Source organism: Salvelinus namaycush, chromosome 16, assembly GCF_016432855.1.
Source record: "Salvelinus namaycush isolate Seneca chromosome 16, SaNama_1.0, whole genome shotgun sequence".
NCBI classification, from domain to species: Eukaryota; Metazoa; Chordata; class Actinopteri; order Salmoniformes; family Salmonidae; genus Salvelinus; species Salvelinus namaycush.
In genome coordinates, this window is record NC_052322.1 from 21,179,409 (window position 1) to 21,202,820 (window position 23,412).

Consider the following 23,412-nt stretch of genomic DNA (forward strand, 5'->3'; position numbering starts at 1 on the left):
TCTTGGATCCTTGTGATGACCATACCCGAACTTTAACTCTTTCCATTTCAAATGTTAACTTAAAGGGTGGGTACCCTATTTCAATCCCAGCAGATGGCGCTCTAACGATCATTCATATATAAAAACGTCACGAGCAGCTGCATTAACACGCTGTGTGTGCGCACTGTCAAATAGTAAAAATGACTGAGGGCAGTGGAAAACTTAACATTATGAAGTTAGTCAAAATTGTGTCTTTCAGCTTATTATTAGTTGTTTTAGTATGTTTCGTTGCAGCCACTTTAAGGACTCTGACGTTTGACGTCAATTCAGGACTTCAACTTGCACACTGGGAGAAGACGAACAACATTGCGTCTGACATAAACCAGCACCAGCGAAAGGAGCTTCTTGCGAATTTCAGAGGTGAGATCCGGCCTAACTTCACCATCAAACCGAGCAGACTTGACAGCCTATGTTGTGTGAATAATCGCTATAACATGCACACTAAATTGGGTCAACGCCACCGGCTTTTTTTTGTATGCAGAGGCAATCCAGATTCCCACGGTGTCAACAGCGAAGACGCAGCTCAACATCACCGCACTGGGCGAGTTCGACAACCTCCTGAGGAAAGGTAACGTTGTTTAGGTCCCGGGAGTATACGATGATCCATTCCATAGGCAGACGATTACTGTAGGAAACATGTTTTCACTGAGCACACGGTTACCAATTAGCATTTCGACACTGCTTTATGATACTCAAACAGAAATGCACCCGTTTACTCCACTAGAAATTATATCACGTGAAAACTGGATGTTGCGCGAGAATTGTTTGGCGCTGGTGCTATATATTATTTTGATAAACTGTTAAATATTTTGACATTTTCCTTTGTGAATAACGTGTGTAAATGTCAATGTTGTCTGATTTAAACGTGTGAGCTTACCCTGAATCAGTGGACCAGAGCGGTTGACTCTTCTGACCCCTTTTCGCGCTCCTGAAAATACTGCTTTCACATTCGTCAATTTCGGGAAGTGTTGTCTTGTCCAATCATAAACGATGTGGGTTTCAACTCCAAGCATACATGCTGACTGACGTCTGGAAGTAGTTTTGTGAAGAAAAAAGCGCAGAAACCGCCTCAAGGTAAGCAACATTTACGTATCACTACAAAGATAAGGTTAATGGCAAAATGTTGCTATCAAGCTTTCATGCTGACTTGACGCGATTGTAGATTTACGGCGAGGAGTTGGCTAACAAGCTGTTTGGCTAGATAGCTACAGGACCTAGCTAGCTAACATGTGGCTTTGCTTACTGTAGGGGAGGGTGGGGCGTTCTGTTTGGCTGGCAATGGTTAGAGGTTTTCTCCACTCGCACCGTGCTCCCTGTCTCGATTTGGTGAAACAAATACTTTAATACATTCAAACCTCAGATTCTTAGTAACAATTTTATATGCAGCAGGTGACAATTTCTGTTTTTAGCAAGTCTGCTAGCAAGCTATTAGTTAGAGAAGAACGTTGCTTGTCACCTGTCGAGGGAGAGGTGCCCTCAGCAAGGACTGCCAGTAAACTACATATTTGTATGAAATTAAAGATGCTCATTCTGTTTTGGTTTGTTTGATATTAATAGGCCTGTATTCGTCCCATATTTAACAGATATATTGCTTTTTAGCCTATTCATTAATGGAACTAACAGTTGATCTAAATACATTTGACCATTCATGCTTATTGGTCTATGGGGTAATTTGCCTAATTTAGTGGAATTTAATTGGCGCTGTCAGACAGACGGTTGTATGAATTTGGGATCTATTGTCCCCTTCCTGTCGCAGTCTTTTTTTGGCTATTTCTTTCTCGACAAGCTGACCAATAGAATAGGTAAACCTTTCTACTTTGGTGGATAGTAGATTGACAGGTTCGTAGGTGGTGCGTCCATAAGGCTTAAGTAAATTTAATTAAATTGCCCAAATTATATAGCCTAATTAGCCTGCTCTTGTTTATACAGAAATAAATAAAATAATTCAAAATAGGTTACTAAAGCATGATTTGGCCACATAGGAACATTTAGCTTCCCCAAGCCTTAAAAAAACAAGTTGTTGATTGTTGGAAGCAAAGGCAGCGTTCGCAGCAAATACCGTAGATGATTATTGAGTTGCGACTGTCTGTGGAAAGTAGAGGGGGCCCAGAGCAGGCATATCACAATATTTCTCTATTTAATTGCGTGAAAACGTAGTTTTGAAAGCAAATGGTATTGCTGTAAAGAGAAGACAAAGACTCAAATCAATATTTTTTTAGTTATATAAATCCTCAATTTAATTGAGCGAACAACCATAGGCCTATAGCTTATCTTATTGTATCATTGTTGAGTCAGTGCAACTTAAGTTTGCTTTTGGACAATTTCCTCCTCCAGTTTAGATGGGAGTCATATTCTATTTGTCTCCCCTTCTCATAGGCCATGGACAACGTCGATGGACAACGTCGATACTCATCAATGCATCCTCGGCTTGTATTTTCTGCTAAGATTAATTACCATAATCTAAATGTGATTTATTTCATTCTCAGCACTGTGGATGAACTCATCAGGTTATGCACCCAATGAATATTGGTCCGCAAAATGTCTCAACCTGTCTAGCCCCGGGGTTCCGCTAGCGGAACTCCTCCCACATTCCACTGAAAAGGCAGAGCGCGAAATTCAAAAAATATTTGAGAAATATTTAACTTTCACACATTAACAAGTCCAATACAGCAAATGAAAGATAAACATCTTGTGAATCCAGTCAACATGTCCGATTTTTAAAATGTTTTACAGCGAAAACACCACGTATATTTATGTTAGCTCACCACCAAATACAAAAAAGCACAGACATTTCTTTCACAGCACAGGTAGCTTGCACAAAACCAACCAAACTAACCAAGAAACAACTTCATCAGATGACAGTCTTATAACATGTTATACAATAAATCTATGTTTTGTTCGAAAAATGTGCATATTTGAGGTATAAATCATAGTTTTACATTGCAGCTACCATCACAGCTACCATCACAAATAGCACCGACGCAGCCAGAGTAATTATAGAGACCAACGTGAAATACCTAAATACTCATCATAAAACATTTATGAAAAATACATGGTGTACAGCAAATGAAAGACAAACATCTTGTGAATCCAGCCAATATTTCCGATTCTTTAAGTGTTTTACAGCGAAAACACAATATAGCATTATATTAGCTTACTACAATAGCCAACCACACAACAGCATTGATTCAAGGCAACAGTAGCGATAGCGACAACACCAGCAAAAGATATTAATTATTTCACTAACCTTCATAAACTTCATCAGATGACAGTCCTATAACATCATATTACACAATACATATGGTTTGTTTGAAAATGTGCATATTTAGAGCTGAAATCCGTGGTTATACATTGTGAAAACGTAGCAACTATTTTCCAGAATCTCCGGATATATTTCTGACACTCACCTATTCTGACCAATAACTAATCAAACTTTACTAAAAAATACATGTTGTACAGGAAATGATAGATACACTAGTTCTTAATGAATTGCCGTGTTAGAATTCTAAAAATAACTTTAGTACGACATACAGCTTACGTTATAGCGAGAGAGCGCCCAAAATCTGGGCGGAAACTAATAGTAAACATTTGACAGAAATATGAAATAACATCATAAATGGGTCCTACTTTTGTTGAGCTTCCATCAGAATCTTGCACAAGGGGTCCTTTGTCCAGAACAATCGGTTTGGTTTTAGAATGTCCTTTTTCCCACTCGAATTAGCAACCAAAACTTGCCAAGTGGCGCGAAGCTGTCCATCGTCACCAAACGCAGAGAACGGAACACGCCAAAACTCCACAAAAAATTTCAATAATCTGATAAAACTATATTGAAAAAACATACTTTACGATGATATTATCACATTTATCAAATAAATTTCAAGCAAATTGATAGGGAGGCCCTGGAACAGAGCCTCGATTTCAGATTTTTCACTTTCTGACAGGAGGTTTGCTGCAAAATGAGTTCTGTTTTACTCAGATATAATTCAAACGGTTTTAGAAACTTGAGAGTGTTTTCTATCCAATAGTAATAATAATATGCATATTGTACGAGCAAGAATAGAGTACGAGGCCGTTTAAATTGGGCACGATTTTTCCCCAAAGTGAAAATAGCGCCCTCTATCCTCAACAGGTTGGTCAAATGTCCGGCCAAGGTAATGTGTGAGCCCATGATCATTATGCTCAGAGCTTAAACTCTTATGACAGTCAACATTTTAACCATCAAATGTAATCTTTTTTTCTTTTTGTTAATTTTTGATTTTTTTTTTGTTCTGTTTGTCTTTCTTTTGTGCACACAGTTTATTGGTTGTCCTTTTTTTTGCATGTTCATTATGAACTAAGGAACTTAAGATATGCATCTAGTGTAATGACATCTGCCTGTATGGAATATTTTCTTTGCTGCTAATAAATGGGCCTAGAATCTGTTTGGAAAATGATTTGTTGTGCACACATTTAGAAACACTTACAATCTCACCTTTGCTAGAGTAGCTCAGGAAGGTTAGCTGCCACCACACACACACACACACTCCATGTAGTCTAGGGGAGGGGTAAAGGATTGGTGAGTCGAGCATAGGTGTGAGGCGTTTCTAATTGAAATTTCCCAGTTTGTAAGTCTATGGACTTCGGAATGCATTGAATTGTATGCATATATTGCTATGGTGTAGAAATAGTGTCAAATATTTTCTCAAGTAATCTAGTCTGAAGCACTTAGATCAGTGTCTCTAGCTCAGGTTTTAGAGCGGGGTGTGCAGAAAAATTAGTGTCTAGTCGAATTACATAAGTGTTGCTGTTTTATAAGCACACTAAAACCCTTAAAGTATTACTTGTGGTTAGTTCAGTAGCATATGTGTGTGATTAATTGCATTAGTTGGTTAAAATAAATAACTCAGTTGGAAAAATGCTAATTTGTCAGATTTATTGTGAACAACATGAAATATGTGCATAAATTAACAGCTATTTTGGTGCAATTTTTGGCAAAGGCTTTGCCATTGACCTGTGCATTATCTCCTGTGACCCTTTTGACCCAAATTGGAATATCTCAGCAATGGTAAAGCTTTCAGTCATTAAAACCAAGTGTATTGTGCTTCTGGGATTATGTTGTATCATTTCAGTTCTAAAAGCAATGTTAATTTTACCCCCCTAACACTCAACACTAGGGGTTGCAAAAAGTAATTATATATACAGTACCAGTCAAAAGTTTGGGCACCTACTCATTTGAGGGTTTTTCTTTATTTTACTATTTTCTACATTGTAAAATAATAGTGAATACATCAAAACTATGAAATAACACATGGAATCATGTAGTAACCCAAGAATTGTTAAACAAATAAATGTATTTTATATTTGAGATTCTTAAAAGTAGCCACCCTTTGCCTTGACAGCTTTGCACACAAAGCTGTCAACCAGCTTCACATGGAATGCTTTTCCAACCCGTCTTGAAGGAGTGCTGAGCACTTTTTGGATGCTTTTCCTTCACTCTGCAGTCCAACTCATCCCAAACCATCTCAATTGGTTTGTCAGGTGATGGTGGAGGCCAGGTCATCTGATGCAGCACTCCATCACTCTCCTTCTTGGTCAAATAGCCCTTGCACAGCCTGGAGATGTTGGGTCATTGTCCTGTTGAAAAACAAAGCGGAAACCAGATGGGATGGCGTATCGCTGTGGGAGTCATGCTGGTTAAGTGTGCCTTGCTTTCTAAATAAAGCACCATCACACCACCTCCTCCATGCTTCACGGTGTCAACCACACATGCAGAGATAATCCATTCACCTACTCTGCGTCTCACAAAGACATGGCGGTTGGAACCAAAAATCTCAAATTTGGACTCCAGACCAAAGGATAGATTTCCACTGGTCTAATGAACATTGCTCTTGTTTCTTGGCCCAAGCAAGTCTCTTCTTCTTATTGGTGTCCTTTTTAGTAGTGATTTCTTTGCAACAATTTGACCATGAAGGCCTGATTCACGCAGTCTCTTCTGAACAGTTGATGTCTTAAACTGTGTAGCATTTATTTGGGCTGCAATTTCTGAGGTTGGTATGAGAGCCAGTTTCATCATAGCACTTGATGGTTTTTGTGACTGCACTTGAGAACTTTCAAAGTCTTTGACGTTTCCTGGATTGTTTCCTGGATTGATTGACCTTCATGTCTTAAAGTAATGATGTACTGTCGTTTCTCTTTGCTTTCTTGAGCTGTGCTTGCCATAATATGCACTTGGTCTTTTACCAAATAGTGTTATTTTCTGTATACCACCCCTACCTTGTCACAACACAACTGATTGGCTCAAATGCATTAAGAAGGAAAATAAATTCCACAAATGAACTTAACAAGGCACACCTGTTAATTGAAATGCATTCCAGGTGAAGCTGGTTGAGAGAATGCCAAGAGTGTGCAAAGCTGTCAAGGAAAGGGTGGCTACTTTGAAGAATCTAAAATATCAAAACTATGAAATGACACATGGAATCATATAGTAACCAAAAAAAGTGTTAAACAATAATAAAAATAAAAATATATTTTTTTAAAGCAAACCAGGTACAGCTTCTTTCTAGAGCTCCGACCTGAAGATCATTGACCTCGTTGTCTTGAAAGCACCATAAAACTCATGGTGCCCATCGCCAGCTCATAACTGTGTGAATTTGGTTTCAGTGCTTTCGTCTGCATTAAAACCCAAATTTTGATCCAGGTTGAACGTCATAGCCCCACATTAAAAGTAAGCGATGGTAAGTTGAGAAGACTGCCATAGCTCAAAAAAGAAAGAAAAAAATAACATTGGCTGCTAATTACAGAATTTTTATTTTCCCATGGTTGGGGTCGTGGGCCAAAAAGGTTTGGGAACCACTGCCCTACACTAAACACATGTTTTCCCTCTTCCAGTTTTCCCTACAGTTTTCTCTTCCCACCTGGTCCAGCATGAGGTTGTGGCCAACTACAGCCACCTGTTCTGGGTGCCTGGCTCTGACCTGGCCCTGGTACCCTACATGCTGCTGGCCCACATAGATGTGGTGCCTGCTGATGAGAATGATGGATGGGAGGCCCCACCATTCTCTGCAAAGGAGATCGATGGATTCATCTATGGTAGAGGGACCATCGATAACAAGCAGTCTGTCATGGTGAGTTTTGACTGTAGGCAGAGGTTTATGGGACTTGGGTTTTCCAAGGACCAGAGCGTGGAGATTATTCTATGATTTGTTTGCTATGATTTATGCCAGGGAAGGGCAGCTGGTGGCATGAAGGCGCTCTGGTCAATTTTGGGAACTCAGTTGGGGTCTCAATTTAGTGTTGCGAGTTAGAAGTAGTAGAAAACACAAGGTGCAATTTTGAAATTTTGTTGTGCATCAGCAGTTTCTCTTTTTATGTGAGTCACTGATAGTCAGTCAATTAGCCCATGTCAGCTACATTATTTTAGATTGCTACGTTAGTTTTGCGGCCAGCTATCTAAACTTGTTATCATGGTCAAATTACCTGCTGCGGGGGCCCTCCCATTTAATTTTGTTAGTCAGTCTCACCCAGATATATTAAAAACTGTAAACATTTCTCCACCCTACGGCAAAATGAGTAGAATTGCATGAAATGAGCTGTAAACAGAGAGAGAAAAATCCGCCCCATGGAAAAATTTGTAGAATTGCATGAAATTAGTTATAAAATTGCGAAATCTGTATTTGCAGCAAACTGCAACATTTTCTCTACACCCTGTGGCAAAATGTGTAGAATTCACTGAAATGAACTCTAAAATGTAAAAATTCTCTCTGCTGTCAAGAGTGGGGACACCCCCATCAAAGTTGACCATCCCCGATTTAGGCCAAGGGCCTGATTAACAATGTGGTTACTGTTTTTTCTCATCCAATAATACGATTTCACGTTGTCAGAATTTAAACAGCCTATTTTTTTCACTGTAGGGAATCCTCCAGGCGCTGGAGTACCTGTTGATAAGAGGTTATTCTCCGCAAAGGGGATTCTTCATTGGTCTGGGTCATGATGAAGAGGTTTGTGAAGTTAGTAGAGGTATTTTATTTCAGAAACCGAAAGGGACAGAATTCAGAAGCATGATCTTCTCTTTGTACTGTAGGTGGGTGGCTTGCAGGGGGCCATGAACATAGTAAAGGTGCTGAAGAAGAAAGGGGTGCAGCTGGCGTTCATACTGGATGAGGGTCTGGCTGTGCTGGATGGAGTCATCATTGGTCTGCAGGGGCCTGCTGCTCTGTAAGCATTCATTCATTAACTCTACTCATATTTTAGGCTCTATAGCACTTTGTGACATCTGCTGATGTAAAAAGGCCTTTATAAATGCATTTTATTAAGTGCTACTTATAAGGTTTACGTCATAGATTGCACTCAGTTTATTAAAAGTGTGTGGGCCTGCCTGTGTGTATATGTGTCAGGATTGGGATCAGTGAGAAGGGACAAGCCACGGTGAGACTGAGTGTCTTCAAGGCCCCGGGTCACTCCTCCATGCCTCCCAGAGAGAGCAGCATCGGCATCCTGGCTGGAGCTGTCAAAATGTGAGAGGCGATTTGGGAATCACACTCATCACAGACTAGATGGGTCTTCTATGTATAGCCATTGCTTAACACCTACAGATACAGTTCAATGAAGGGGAATTCTACTTTTCTTGCTTGGTCAGCCATGAACATTATAGAGCCTGAGACAAATATTTTATAAGGCCCAAGGTTCAGGTTTTATTGTCACGCACATAAGTGTAGTGAAATGCCTTTCTTGCAAGCGCTATCCCAACAATGCAATAATCAATAGCCATAGTACTATAATGTAAAGTAGTACAAAAACGCACAAGAAATAGAAATAAGAACATGAGAAAGTAAGTAAGCTGTGTACACCTCTCAGTTGAGTATGAGTGAACTCCGTAAAGGGAGGACATTTCTTAATCGGCTAGTTATACATTGTTTTAGGTCTGCATCATAGAGTATATTGTGTCATGTCATGTTGTGAACCTAAGCCCACATTCTCTAAGCTCACGTGATCTGTTTTGTCAGGTTGGAGGACAACCCTATGCCCATATTGTTTGGTGAAGGCCCTGAGCGCAGGACTTTTGAACACTTAGCTCACAGGGTAATGCTGTGTTCCTAACCTCTGTCCTACATTGGCTTCAATTATCCTATGGGATATTCTGCGATATAGAGTGTAGTGTTTAATACTAGTCTTAACATAATTTTAAAATAAGTACATAGCTTTTTAAATCACTTTGAAATGTCTTTGTCTTACAGTTTGGACTCCCAATTAAGTTTGTCATGTCAAATATGTGGCTGTTCTCTCCACTTATTGGCAGGTAATTTCCCTCACCGAATTTCTCTGATTTGGTCCACCTTGATTATTTCAATTACATGTAGATTATACTTGATTGAGTTATAAAACCTAAATAACATTTGTTTATGTTAAAGAGTATTGGAAAGGAGTCCTGACACAAATGCTTTTTTGAGAACCACAACTGCAGTCACCATGTTCAACTCAGGTGTTAAGGTACAATATCTTGTCATAATAAATTAGTTATAGTGCACGAAGGTGTTTTGTTAAAGTGATGCTCCTGAGGTTTTCTATAGTTTCAGCAGTAGTTTGTCTCGAGAGCACTTTCAAAACGGGGTCCCTGAAATTGTCGTACTACGTCATACATTTCGTGTGATATGTTCTTTAAAAAATAAAAATAAATCTATCTTGTATATGTTCAGAATTTCAATTGTTTTATGTTATATAGTCCTGGACTGCATCTATTAAGCAAATACAATACTTGGATGTTTCTATTCTTCATAGGTGAATGTTCTTCCCTCCCTTGCTGAGGCCTATGTGAATCTGCGGATACATCCAGCACAGACCGTACAAGAGGTGGGGATTAGCATTTTACACATCTACATATATGGTTCAACTGCATGCTATATTCAAAATTCATGTTCTATTATACTGTAAAGCTAAAATCATAGGTCCATCTCACAAAACCGAGACACTGAATTTATAAACTATTTAGTCATCCTGGCAACTTTGAAGTACAGTTCAAGGAAACTGTCCCCAGTTTTCAAAATGTCTAGTGTTTGTGTCTTCCTGTCAGGTTCTGGAGTTCATCCAATCCACAGTCGGAGATGAGAGAGTGAAGATGGAGCTGGTGAATGGCTTTGACCCACTGCCTGTCAGCTCGTATGATGAAACATCCTTTGGGTTCCAGACCATCAAGAAGACCCTGCTGGACCAGTTCCCACAAGTTACTGTTGCGCCTGGTAAGAAACGGAATAGAACGGAGTGTGTGAAGAGGGAGTGGTATTTGTTTGATTTGCCCACTGTGATGTTGGGGAAAGGGGGGGATCCTGTTTTTGGTATGTGTTTTTCAGGTATCATGTTCACATTTTTATGACATAGTATTCAGCATACAAATCTATCATATTCCAACGTGCAGGTGTCTGCATCGGGAACACAGACAGCCGCCACTACACTGACCTGGCCAAGGACATCTATCGCTTTGCACCTACCTGGATCAGACCAGGGGACACCCAGAGGTATGACACATTGTAGCTGGAGCACTGGATATTCTGTAGAGAAGAGCTCTCTTTATCAGGTGTTGAATGTAGTCATAGTAACTGGATACGTACTGTACAACATACAATGGCCTGTTGGGGTTAAAGAGATTGTTCTAACACTACCCTTTTGTTGACCGGGAGACTAAAACTCCAGTCTTATGATCTAGTCATGTGACACGATTGAACCATAAAATGTAAGTCAGCCCTACATGCACAGCGTCTTGACAAGAAAGGTTTAACAATGCCCTCTGTTTGCATTGAACAAACAAGATAAAGTCTCACCTTACTAACACTGTAGTTTGCTCGCTATCGTTCCACTGCTTATGCATTCTCTACATTTCCAGGTTCCATGGTATTAACGAGAGGATTTCTAAGAAGAACTATGAGGAGCTGGTGGTCTTTTACTTCAATCTGATCCAGAACTGTGACATCAAGGAGCTCCCTTCTCCCCACAGTGCTGGCCATGAGCTCTAAAGCAGTAGGGTATTTGGGGGCCACTATTACATTCATAATCTAGATAAAAATTCATTTGTGTCAGATTCTATTTACCCCTTCAGGTTGGGTCCCTCCTTTATTTTGGATGAAGTACAGACATCTCTTGGTGATCCTAATATATATATATATATATAAACAACAAACTACCAATGCTATAGTTTGAATGAAGACAGTCTGATTGTATTATCAGTGAGTACATCAATTCAATGTTACTCAGACATCAAAAGGGGGCAAGCTCTCACGAGGAACTGACATGTAACATGGAGATTTTGATCTCTGTTGTAAAAAAACTACTGGTGACGGTATTGCATTAGAAAGATGGAGTTTGATTTTTGTTATGGCCATAGAAACAGTTTAATGGGTATAAAAAGCTATGTAATCTGTTACTATTTTGTTATTGATCATTGACATGAAACATGAATTGGAGATCATTGTGATGGGTGAAGTGTATGCAGCGTGCATGTGAGAGCTGCTGGCCAAATTTCCTCCCTGTGGAATGGTTTCTAAACAAATATAAAGATATTATATAAATCATTTTATTTTCAATGCACATTAATAGTATGAAACTTGAAATCGCTATATTTTGACTAAGCGGGATATCTTACTTTCTGATTTCTATGAGGTACTTGAGGTTTTTTTTGTGAATATTTAACACAGGTTAATTGAGGTGCAATACTTGATTTATCTGTTTGAGAACTGAAATTCTAAAAAATGTGTTGAAATACTGCTGGCCAAAAAAGCTGAAGATATCGTAGATGTGGGCGAGTGGTGAACATAATGGTTAATAAACATGATGCACTGTGGTGATGGCTGTCTTTGTTTCCAGATGATGTGTCCAAATTGTTACAATGTACGGTCAGACATTATTTTAGAAGTGTTCAGACAGTAGGTCTAAATTCATTCCAAATCATTAACAAGGAACCTTACTATATATATATTTTTACCTATACCAAGGTTGTCAAACTCATTACATGGAGGGCCTAGTGTTTGATCCTTGGGTTTTTGTGTTTTCCTTTCAATTAAGACCTAGACAACGAGTTGAGGGCAGTGTTGCCAACTTAGTGACTTTGTTGCTATATTGAGTGTGTATTCAGACCCCTTTAGTTACACATTTCAAAAAATCGACTAGCAACAAATCTAACAACTTTTTCTGGTGTTGGAGACTGACGTGAATGCACGTATCGTTCTTACTCTTCTTAACGAGCAGCGGGTGCTGCCTTGGCCCCACCCCTGTCCCAAAGCACTCACAGGCGGCCCAGTCCTCATGCAGCAGTACCTCCCAGCTGCAGACAGAGCAGGAGATGTTCACCTTTCCGCGAAGGAAGCCTTGTAACAATTCCACCCAAAACAAGCTGCCATTTATGGTTAAAAAAATTGACTGCAAGAAAGGCTGAGGCCACCATGGCATTAGCTTTCGCTGAACACTGTTCCATGCTGGCATGTGATCACATTGGAGAAGCATGTTGAGCTGCTTTCTCAGACTCCACTGCTGCTACCCACTTCAAAATGCACAGAAATGATTAATGGTGTTCTAGCACCATACTTTCTGAAAAAGTTGGTCGCAGATGTGGGTGACCAGTGTTTCACCCTCCTCGATGAGTCCACGGATGTAAGTGTTTCTAAGTACCTGGGGGTTGTGATAAGGTACTTTAGTGACACCAAGCAGACAATTGTATCAACATTTCTGGTGCTTGTTGAGATGGAGAGAGATGCCAAATCTATAGCCCATGCTGTTGTGGCTTTCCTCGAGAAGTGTTGTCTTATAAAAGAGAAACTCCTGGGGATTAACAATGGGGTCCATAAAGTGCTGAAAGAGGAGTATGGCCTCAAATATCTGGTTCTTATTCGCTGTGTGTGCCACTCTCTGCAGCTTGCTGTAAGTCATGCTTCCAATGACACCATCTCCCGTAGTGTGGAGTACTTGGTACGAGAGACTTATAACTGGTTTTCAGTGTCTCCAAAGCGCAGGGAGGCCTACAAGGCCATATATGAGACCATCAACTGTGGGGAGAAACCTTTACAGATAACCAAGGTGTGTGCCACATGTTGGCTCTCCATTGAACCTGCGGTTTCAGGCATTTTGGACCAGTGGGAGGAGCTTAGGCTGCATTCCGCAGTCACCAAGTCCAGTGAACACTGCTACATGGCTGAGGTTTTATACTCCATGTACAGTGATCCTCAAAACATATTGTATCTGACTTTTTTGAAGTCAGTGCTGGGTGGCCATCAAGGCTTTTGAGGGAGAGCAAGTAGATCCTCTTAAGCAACTTGACAGCTTGTTTAGCCTGATCAAGTCTGTGAGCAGCAGGGTGCTGAATCCACTGGCAAATGTTGATGTCCTCAAAGGGCCAATAGATGGATACATCAGTCCCAAACCGTACCTTGGTTACCTTTTTGAGTCAAAGGCAGCTGAGCTCCACCTTGTGCCTGAGGATGAAAACAATGTCCGAAAGCGGTGTGTAGCCTTCACCATCTCCCTCACTAAGGAGTTTGAGGGTGAGACTGCCGGACAACATCGAAGCATTGCAGTACATGTCAGTTTTCAATGTGGAGGAAACTCTAAAGCACAATAAGAGCCCTGGAGAAATAGAAAAAAAAGCCAAGCTCCTTGGCTACTCCCCTGCAGAGATAGACAAGATTGTCCAGCAATGGCATGCCATCCATCTTAGTAAATGGAATGAGACAAAAAACACACTGGGCTTCTGGAGTGAGATTTGGAAGTTCATGGATGCAGCTGATATCAACCCATTTCAAGAACTTGCCATGGCTGCTGTGTCTGTGTTGTCCTTGCCACACTCGAATGCTGAAGTCGAGAGAGTATTCAGCCAGATGAGTGTGGTAAAAAGCAAACTTAGAAATCGGATGTCCTTGCAGACCCTTAACTCCATCCTGTACATTCGATATGGACTGAAGCTGTCTGGTGAGGCTTGCTATGAGCACCAGCTGCCTGATAATGTTTTGCAGCTTTTTGGCACATCAGCTGCTTACTCATTTAAGTCAGCTCCCTTAGTTGCTGAACCTGCCATAGAGAGCCTTGACCAAAATGACGATGACCCACTCTTTCTGTGATTTAGCACAGCCTGTGTGCGTGTGTGTGGAGGGGGGGTCTGGGGGAAAAAAACTATTAACCTGAATTAGGGCCAGACTAGTTACCATAATTTTCTCACATTGCCATTGACAGTTTTTCTATTGTCTCTTTTTGGTCCATTTAGATTGTTAATGTAGATTGTATACAAAAAAATGTATGGATAAAAATGTTCATGTTTTACTGTGACTTGTTGTAGGCTCCTAAGTGGGTCATAAGGTTAAAAACCAAACCAAATTAAGAAAAGAAAAAAAAAGAAGTAACTCTGCCAGAGTGTCTCTTTTGGGTCACTTTTGCCGGTCCCAAGCCCGGATAAAGGAGGAGGGTTGGAATTGTGACATAAAAAAAACAAGAATCGACAGAAGAAAGTTCATATGTAGTTCTAAACATATTTAGGGTGTTTTTTACTCACTTTTTGTCTCTCCCACGACGTTATTCCTCTCTCCTACAGCGTCCATCACAATTACATGCACATAGCCAATTATGCAAATTAGGCGATGACGTCATTTAGTGACTTCTAGTGACTTTTAGAACAGCCAATAGCTACTTTCCTTACTGAGGAGTTGGCAACACTGGGTGAGGGGAGTTCTTTACTAATTAGTGACCTTTTTCGCATAATTTCCGGTCACAACTTGTAGACTTGTTTATGTGCTGCTGTGCGGTTTGTTGCTAACCTTACTTTGCTACCTGCCAACTTTACGGTTGTAACTTTTTAATTACAGATTTTTATTTTTTCCCTCGCTCAACTTTTTTCATTAAACTTTTTCATCCCGGGCGCTTTATCTGGACGTGGTTTGTCAGGACCTCCACCAGCCGACTCAAAGTAGTAACATTAACATTATGCCTTATAATTGCAGTTGCTGTACTCATAATATACAGGAGAACGATCACCTTATGGCGAGGATAGCCGTGCTGCAAGCCCAGCTTTAGACAAAATCATTAGGCAAGGGTAATTTAGGTGTAGGAAAGGATGAAACAGCGTCTGTGCCACCAATAAGTACAGTTAGTATAAATCCCCTCCCACGGTCCCCGGAGCCGGACAATTTTCTCATGGTTTCTGGAAAGAAATGCTGTAGGAATGCTCAACCGGTGTCGCTCATTCAACCGACAGAAACTTTCAACCGGTTCTCCCCATTAAGCAGAGAGTTAGAGTCCGTGTCTCTCTGGTCTCTCCTCCCGTTACTGGGTCTGAGACGCTGAAGCCTCCCACCATTAGTTCTGACAAATTGAAAACCCTAGTCATTGGCGACTCCATTACCCGCAGTATTAGACTTAAAACAAATCATCCAGCAATCATACACTGTTTACCAGGGGGCAGGGCTACCAACGTTAAGGCTAATCTGAAGATGGGGCAGGCTAAGGCTGAAACTGGTGAGTGTAAAGTATAGGGATATTGTTATCCACGTCAGCACCAACAATGTTAGGATGAAACAGTCACCAAGCACAACATAGCTTCAGCGTGTAAATCAGCTAGAAAGATGTCGGCATTGAGTAATTATCTCTGGCCCCTCCCAGTTAGGGGGAGTGATGAGCTCTACAGCAGAGTCTCACAACTCAATCGCTGGTTGAAAACTGTTTTCTGCACCTTGCAAAAGATAGAATTTGTAGATAATTGGCCCTCTTTCTGGGACTCACCCACAAACAGGACCAAGCCTGGCCTGCTGAGGAGTCACGGACTCCATCCTAGCTGGAGGGGTGCTCTCATCTTATCTACAAACATAGACAGGACTCTAACTCCACAATGAGATAGGGTGAAGGCTGTTAGCCACCCTGCCAGTTTAGTGGAGTCTGCCACTATAACAGTCAGTGTAGTCAGCTCAGCTACCCCCATTGAGACCGTGTCTGTTCCTCGATCTAGGTTGGGCAAAACTAAACATGGTGGTGTTCGCTTTAGCAATCTCACTGGAATAAACACCTCCATTCCTGTCATTATTGAAATAGATTGTGATATTTCAAAATAGGGCTACTTAATGTTAGATCCCTCATTTCCAAGGCAGTTATAGTCAATGAACTAAGCACTGATCATAATCTTGATGTGATTGGCCTGACTGAAACATGGTTTAAACCTGATGAATTTACTGTGTTAAATGAGGCCTCTCCTCCTGGTTACATTAGTGACCATATCCTCCACTCATCCCGCAAAGGCGGAGGTGTTGCTAACATTTATGATAGCAAATTTCAATTTAAAGAAAAGAAAAAGACTGCGTTTTCATCTTTTGAGCTTCTAGTCATGAAATCTATGCAGCCTACTCAATCACTTTTTATAGCTACTGTTTACAGGCCTCCTGGGCCTTATGCAGTGTTCCTCACGGAGTTCCCTGAATTCCTATCGGACCTTGTAGTCATGGCAGATAATATTCACATTTTTGGTGACTTTAATATTCACATGGAAAAGTCCAAAGACCCACTCCAAAAGGCTTTCGGAGCCATTATCGACTCAGTGGGTTTTGTCCAACATGTCTCCGGACCTACTCATAGCCGCAGTCATACTCTGGACCTAGTTTTGTCCTGTTGAATAAATGTTGTGGATCTTAATGTTTTTCCTCATAATCCTGGACTATCGGACCACCATTTTATTACGTTTGCAATCGTACAAAAATCAGTTAACCACCTAACCGAGGAACTCAATTCAACCTTGCGTAATACCCTAGATGCAGTCACACCCCTAAAAACAAAAAAAATTGTAAAAAGAAACTAGCTCCCTGGTATACAGAAAATACCCGAGCCCTGAAGCAAGCTTCCAGAAAATTGGAACGAAAATGGCGCTACACCAAACTAAGTCTTCTGACTAGCTTGGAAAGACAGTACCGTGCAGTATCGAAGAGCCCTCACTGCTGCTCGATCATCCTATTTTTCCAACGTAATTGAGGAAAATAAGAAGAATCCAACATTTATTTTTGACACTTGCAAAGCTAACTAAAAAGCAGCATTTCCCAAGAGGATGGCTTTCACTTCAGCAGTGATAAATGCATGAACTTCTTTGAAGAAAAGATCATGATCATTAGAAAGCAAATTACGGACTCCTCTTTAAATCTGCGTATTTCTCCAAAGTTCAGTTGTCCTGAGTCTGCACAACACTGCAAGGACCTAGACTCGGTCGAGACCTTTAAGTCTTTATTGAAGACTCATCTCTTCAGTAGGTCCTATGATTGAGTGTAGTCTGGCCTAGGAGAGATACTCTGAATGATCCGCTATAAAAAGCAAACTGACATTTACTCCTAAGGTGCTGACCTGTTTCACCCTCTACAACCACTGTGATTATTATTATTTGACCCTGCTGGTCATCTATGAACATTTGAACATCTTGGCCATGTTCTGTTGTAATCTTCAACTGGCACAGCCAGAAGAGGACTGGCCACCCCTCATAACCTGGTTCCTCTCTAGGTTTCTTCCTAGGTTCTGGCCTTTCTAGGGAGTTTTTCCTAGCCACCGTGCTTCTACACCTGCATTGCTTGCTGTTTGGGGTTTTAGGCTGGGTTTCTGTACAGCACTTTGTGACATCAGCTGATGTAAGAAGGGCTATATAAATACATTTGATTGATTGAATTCATCAATCAAGTACAAGGGAGGAGCGAAAACCTGCAGACACCCTGTGGAATGAGTTTGACGCGTGACTTATACTAACTACATGGAAGTACTTTACAGTTGGGTTAACTGTGTAACAACAAACAAAAGTTTCAAACATTTCAAATGAAAGGAAGAGATTACAATCTCTTGGAATCGAGTCACAATAAGCAGCATCAATAACCATTACATAAAAACATTACAAATACTTTATTTTTTTGTATTATTCCATTGTAATTGGAGTGGATATTTTATCATTTAAATCTAAACTAGCCTTGGTACCATGAAACTGAGGTAAACAGTATACAGTATATCAGTTACTCAGGCTAGAATGTGTACATTAACAGAAAACACCTATGCCGGGCTCACGTTATACAACTTCCAGTCACAACACTTGCATTTCTCGTTGAAAACAAGGTTAGCGGCGCACTTCTGGAGGTAGGTGTGTCCACTGGCGCACTGGTAGAAGGCATTAAGATCTTCCTTGTTACAGTACAGGCCGTCAGCTTTCCCCCCACAGAAGCCACTGCCGGGCAGAGGAGTGGAGGTGGTGGAGGGTACACTGCTGGTGGTAGTTCCTGGCAGTGGTGGCGGACGTGTTGTGGAAGGAAGGGGTGGCGGACGTGTTGTGGAAGGAAGGGGTGGCAAATCTATAAAATACAGTTTGTTATTGACAAGCATGGAATGATACAATGTCATTGTTATACCAACCAAACCTCTTATGAGACATAAACCTCAGTGCTCTAGAAATGGCTGCGTACCTGAGGCCAGAAGATAACGCAGATGGCTGATCAGGGGATAGTTGCCTTGCCCACAGAACTGTCCAGCAAAGTCATCCAGATCCAGAGCCCAGATCATGGCCCCTCCAAACTTGTTGTCTTTTAGATAGCGTGCCTATAAAATGACCAAATATTTTATTTCCCGAAACCATATAGCCTTCTACCAATCACCATGTAATCAATAACAAAGATTTTATGGTTGAATTGAGCAATAGACATTCGACTGCTAGAATTTACAGCAATCAACTGAAAGGAGATTCCTTTTGGCAGTGTATTAAGTAATATGATACCGTACCTTTATTTCAAAGCTTTCCCAGTTGTCATATCCCACCCACTCATTTCCTTTGGTGGCAAAGGGAACCATCTGATCCTCAATCAACTCAACAGTTGCTCCATTCAGGAAAGTACAGATCTGGTAGAAAAGAAAAATAAACATGTCATGAGTATGTTGGAAAACTGATCCTGACATAAAGAATACCTGTTGTTTTGAATTGGCCCTGAGTACAGTATACTGAAAGTGTGCATTGATGTATTGTGTTAATCAATTTTTTACATCCTAGTGTTTCACAATCTCCCGGGTTTCAAAAGATAGCATGTTAATGAACTCCACATTGGTAGAGTTGGGAGATCGCACCACCAGTGACAACTGTATTTGTAGTTTTGAACTTTGACCTCTCTCTCTGACCTCATAATAGGACCAGAAGCCGGCCTCGCGGGTATAGGGTCCAGCAGAGGCTGGTCCACTCGTTCTGGCTCCGACACCATTGTCTCCAGAGACAGTGCGGAATGTGCGCCCATAGGTGGCGAAACCCATCATCAGCTTCTCAACAGGGGTGCCCTGGTCCCTCCAGTACTTCATGGCAAAGTCCTTTGGAAAAGGAGAAAACATTCAACAACTATTTGACAAATAGTTAATGGTTTCTAAATGATTTATGGTTTCAAAAATAGTAAAATAAAAAAGATATTGTAAAGTTGTATTTTTTTAACTCACAACGTTGAAATACTTGTGCTCTCCTTCCTCTGCATTTGAAGCACCGCGGTAAAGGGGGCTGTTGTGGCGTGTGAATGGGTCCCAGGCTCCACCCATGTCATAGGACATCACATTGATTAAGTCCAAGTATCTGTTACACAGTCACACAAGGCAAAAGGTCACGAAATGTAACATGGAAAACACCAACTGGTAAATGATGAACCTTCACAATAATTATTACTATACCAATCACCTATGGTGAATGAAGGCCCTCTGTTTTAAACATTGAACTCACTTTGCAACCTCTGCAATTTCATAACCGTTATCAATGTTTCCCTTCCCAGCAGCCACTGCAGCTGTGACCAGCAGCCTTGGTCTGCTGGTGTCAGCGGCTTCCCTCTCAAATGCCTCGAGCAACTCCTGGACCCCAGAACCAAATGAGACAGTGTATTTTGTTAATGGTATGAAATAATAATATGACAACATTGTGCTGGATCAGTTAAAGTTGAACATAATTATTATGGTGCCCCATTAAATCTGTTACTCAGGATCCAAATATAATGCTTTCCAGATGTTTGATTATTACTACTGTGGCTGTGAATGTCAAACTGACCCTGCACAGCAGTGTAAACCTTTTCTTGTCCTCTGGAGGGCTCCCTCGTGCTCCAGGGTACTCCCAGTCCAGGTCCAGGCCATCAAAGCCGTACATTCTCAGGAAACTGATGGATGACTGGATGAACTTCTGGCGATTGGCAGGTGTTGATACCATGATGGTGAACCTGAAAGGTTATTCAGTGTCAGTAATCATAATACTTGTAATTGTTATTATTCATTGGAAAAGCATAATGACCAATAGATACTTAAGAACATGTTTATTTCTTTCAGTAAAATACATTGAAACATGTACAACTTAATCATGGCTATATGACAACAATACTCACTGGCTGGACCCAAAGTTCCATCCACCAACTGCCAACAGGGTCTTCAGTGCAGGATTTCTTTCCAAGACAAGAAAGATTCATCAACACCCAATTTCATTGCATTTAAAGAGATGTGAATATGTAATAATTTTTGTAAATGCACAAAGTGCTGATGGAGAACATAAGACATCATATAGCTCAGCAGCTAAACCTCACTGCTTCTTCAGCCCATTGAAGGACTGGTAGAGAACATCATCGTTCCACTCGTAGGTGACTAGCTCGTTGTTGTGGTTGATCATTGAGAAGGCATAGATCAGATGAGTGCAGAGGTTGGGGTCCACATTGGCCGGCAGATATTTCCCAGTGCCTGGTCTGTACTGGGACCAGTTGGTGAAGTAGCACACCAGTTTGGTTGATGACACTGTTGAGGATTTAAAATACTAGCATCAGGCCCCCATCAGAATAAAGTGATAGACAAAGACGTTGACAGTGACTTTGTCTAGGATTGTATCAATTTCGTATGCTATGTACTAAGCAATGTTATTCAACAGTAAGTTATTTATTTTCTCCCTATGAATGTTACTTAACAATATCCTATTTTTGGTAGCTACAGTACAATTAAGTTGGGATAGATAGAGTAACGCTGTAAGAACTACAAAACTTACCCATTTGAAGACACATCAAAACAGACAGTCCTGAAACAAAAATTAAACATTTGTTCATTAGACTAATCAAACAAGCTTATTTGCTTCCAGTTAACAAAGTACCCTACATGACCAAAAGTATGTGGACACCTGCTTGTCGAACATCTCATTCCAAAATCATGGGTGTTAATATGAAGTTGGTCCCCACTTTGCTGCTATAACAGCCTCCACTCTTCTGAGCTTTCCACTAGATGTTGGAACATTGCTGCGTGGACTTGCTTCCATTCAGCCACAAGAGCATTAGTGAGGTCCGGCAATAATGTTGGGCGATTAGGCCTGGCTCACAGTCGACTTTCCAATTCATCCCAAAGGTGTTCAATGGGGTGGTGGTCAGGGCTCTGTGCAGGCCAGTCAAGGTCTTCCACACCGATCTCAACAAACCATTTCTGTATGGATCTCGCTTTGTGCACGGGGGCATTGTCATGCTGAAACAGGAAAGGACCTTCCCCTAACTGTTGCCACAAAGTTGGAAGCACAGAATCGTCTAGAATGTAGTGTTAAAATGTCCCTACACTGGAACTAAAGGGCCTAGCCCGAACCATGAAATACAGCTCCAGACCTTTATTCCTCCTCCACCAAACTTTACAGTTGGCACTATACATTCGGGCAGGTAGCGTTCTCCTGGCAACCGCCAAACCCAGATTTGTCCGTCGGACTGCCAGATGGTGAAGCGTGATTCATCACTCCAGAGAACGCATTTCCACTGCTCCAGAGTCCAATAGCTGTGAGCTTTACACCACTCCAGCCAATGCTTGGCATTGCGTATGGTGATCTTAAGCTTGTGTGCGGCTGCTCGGCCATGGAAGGCCATTTCATGAAGCTCCCGACAAAAAGTTATTGTGCTGACGCTGCTTCCAGAGGCAGTTTTGAACCGAGAACAGACAGTTTTTACACGCTTCAGCACTCCGCGGTCCTGTTCTGTGAGCTTGTGTGGCCTACCATTTCGCGGCTGAGCCGTTGTTGCTCCTAGACATTTCCACTTCACAATAACAGCACTTACAGTTGACCGGGGCAGCTCTAGCTTTTCCTTGAGTAAAAGTAAAGATAACTTAATAGAAAATGACTCAAGTGAAAGTTACCCAGTAAAATCCTGCTTGAGTAAAAGTCAAAAAGTATTTGGTTTTAAATATACAGTACTTAAGTATCAAAAGTAAAAGTATAAATCATTTCAAATTCCTTATTTTTTATTTATTTACGGATAGCCAGGGGCACGCTCCAACACTCAGACATAATTTACAAACAAAGCATTTGTGTTTAGTGAGTCCGTCAGATCAGAGGCAGTAGGTATGACCAGGGATTGTCTCTTTAGGTGCTTGAATTGGTCTATTTTCCAGTACTGCTAAGCATTCAAAATGTAACAAGTACTTTTTGGTGTTAGGGAAAATGTATGGAGTAGAAAGTACATTATATTCTTCAGGAATGTTGTGGAGTAAAAGTAAAAGTTGTCAAAAATATAAATAGTAAAGTATAACCCAAAAAATGACTTAAGTAGTGCTTTATCGTATTTTTACTTAAGTAATTTACACCACTGAAAATGTATAACAATATTTCATTGCCAGAATTTGACTTACCAACGAGAAGTGTTAGTTGGGCCATGATGAGTTTGTAGTTACACGGCCTCTCCTTACAAAACCGAAGAAGCACCTGGAAAAGATAAGCATTTTCATTTAATAGAACAAACCATGATGGTTAGAATGTTGTGTGTGGCTAAGGTTGCCCGAGTGCGTCTGCACTGTCCAGCTTCAAGTTTAATGTGTTGCAATTATGTAACTGATGGTCGGGTGATAGTAAAACTATAATGCAATAATAATGTTAGTAAAAACATATAGCACAAGTCCTACCTGGTCCTCAGTGAGACACTGGATCGGTGTCTGAAAGAGAATACATCTCACCTTTTATACCGTTCTGATACGCCTGGACCAAAGGCTACATACCTGTATCAGGAAGTGGCAACCTGGGGGAGATTGTTTGCTCTTGATCTGGATTAATCAGTGTCATCGTTTATGTTAGTTTCATTTAAGGATATAACCTGTCTGAATTGTATGAGAGATAGACCTATCTTTATGGTCAGATAAACAACCATGGATGATTGATAATGAGGGTGAAATAAACCATCTCTATCCTCTGTATCAGCAACGTGGAATTGGAACATTCAGTCAGCAAATACATTTCAATATTCTTTAACTAGTTTAAGAGGTTTTAGTTTGAATATAAATATTCCACGCACTGGACCTATTGTAGTAGTTATCGTTCATTCACACATAATAGCTTTTGTTGGCCTTTCTCTTGGATATCTTTGATGTGAAGTTCACGCCATAAACAAAGAAATCAAAAAAGTACAGAAAAGG

General features: G+C 40.8%; 2 protein-coding genes across 3 annotated transcripts; one reads left to right on the forward strand and one right to left on the reverse strand.

The window, feature by feature from the left end:
- The first annotated feature begins 126 nt into the window (after positions 1 to 126).
- LOC120061171 (N-fatty-acyl-amino acid synthase/hydrolase PM20D1.2-like) lies at positions 127 to 11,849 on the forward strand. Its single transcript, XM_039010761.1, has 13 exons — positions 127 to 399; positions 521 to 607; positions 6,907 to 7,142; positions 7,929 to 8,015; positions 8,099 to 8,232; positions 8,412 to 8,531; positions 9,021 to 9,096; positions 9,252 to 9,313; positions 9,426 to 9,504; positions 9,793 to 9,864; positions 10,085 to 10,250; positions 10,427 to 10,526; positions 10,892 to 11,849. The coding sequence occupies exons 1-13, from the start codon at positions 180 to 182 to the stop codon at positions 11,019 to 11,021; spliced, it is 1,569 nt and encodes a 522-aa protein (XP_038866689.1). The 5' UTR covers positions 127 to 179; the 3' UTR covers positions 11,022 to 11,849.
- A 6,046-nt stretch (positions 11,850 to 17,895) lies between these two features.
- On the reverse strand, positions 17,896 to 22,945 carry LOC120060696 (acidic mammalian chitinase-like). 2 transcript variants are annotated; one of them, XM_039010096.1, is made up of 12 exons: positions 22,906 to 22,945; positions 22,636 to 22,708; positions 21,026 to 21,055; positions 20,577 to 20,781; positions 20,382 to 20,438; positions 20,054 to 20,219; positions 19,736 to 19,860; positions 19,462 to 19,591; positions 19,156 to 19,338; positions 18,766 to 18,882; positions 18,453 to 18,585; positions 17,896 to 18,341 (listed from the first exon to the last, which is right to left on the reverse strand). In XM_039010096.1, the coding sequence occupies exons 2-12, from the start codon at positions 22,658 to 22,660 to the stop codon at positions 18,046 to 18,048; spliced, it is 1,467 nt and encodes a 488-aa protein (XP_038866024.1). In that variant the 5' UTR covers positions 22,661 to 22,708; positions 22,906 to 22,945; the 3' UTR covers positions 17,896 to 18,045. The 2 variants fall into 2 exon arrangements, with proteins under 2 accessions (XP_038866024.1, XP_038866023.1); XM_039010095.1 differs by lacking the exons at positions 22,636 to 22,708; positions 22,906 to 22,945 and having other exon boundaries at positions 21,026 to 21,083.
- Positions 22,946 to 23,412: the final 467 nt, after the last annotated feature.

What these genes read in the sequence shown, in the direction of transcription:
- LOC120061171 (XM_039010761.1), top strand. Translation starts at nt 180, where the DNA reads ATGACTGAGGGCAGTGGAAAACTTAACATTATGAAGTTAGTCAAAATT. An exon ending in ATAACAAGCAGTCTGTCATG is followed by an intron (nt 7,143 to 7,928) that starts GTGAGTTTTGAC and finishes TTTTCACTGTAG; the next exon opens with GGAATCCTCCAGGCGCTGGA. An exon ending in TTCTCTCCACTTATTGGCAG is followed by an intron (nt 9,314 to 9,425) that starts GTAATTTCCCTC and finishes TTTATGTTAAAG; the next exon opens with AGTATTGGAAAGGAGTCCTG.
- LOC120060696 (XM_039010095.1), bottom strand. Translation starts at nt 21,083, where the DNA reads ATGAACAAATGTTTAATTTTTGTTTCAGGACTGTCTGTTTTGATGTGT. An exon ending in GGTTTACACTGCTGTGCAGG is followed by an intron (nt 19,861 to 20,053) that starts GTCAGTTTGACA and finishes TCTGGGGTCCAG; the next exon opens with GAGTTGCTCGAGGCATTTGA. An exon ending in GAAATTGCAGAGGTTGCAAA is followed by an intron (nt 19,592 to 19,735) that starts GTGAGTTCAATG and finishes ACTGTGTAACAG; the next exon opens with ATACTTGGACTTAATCAATG.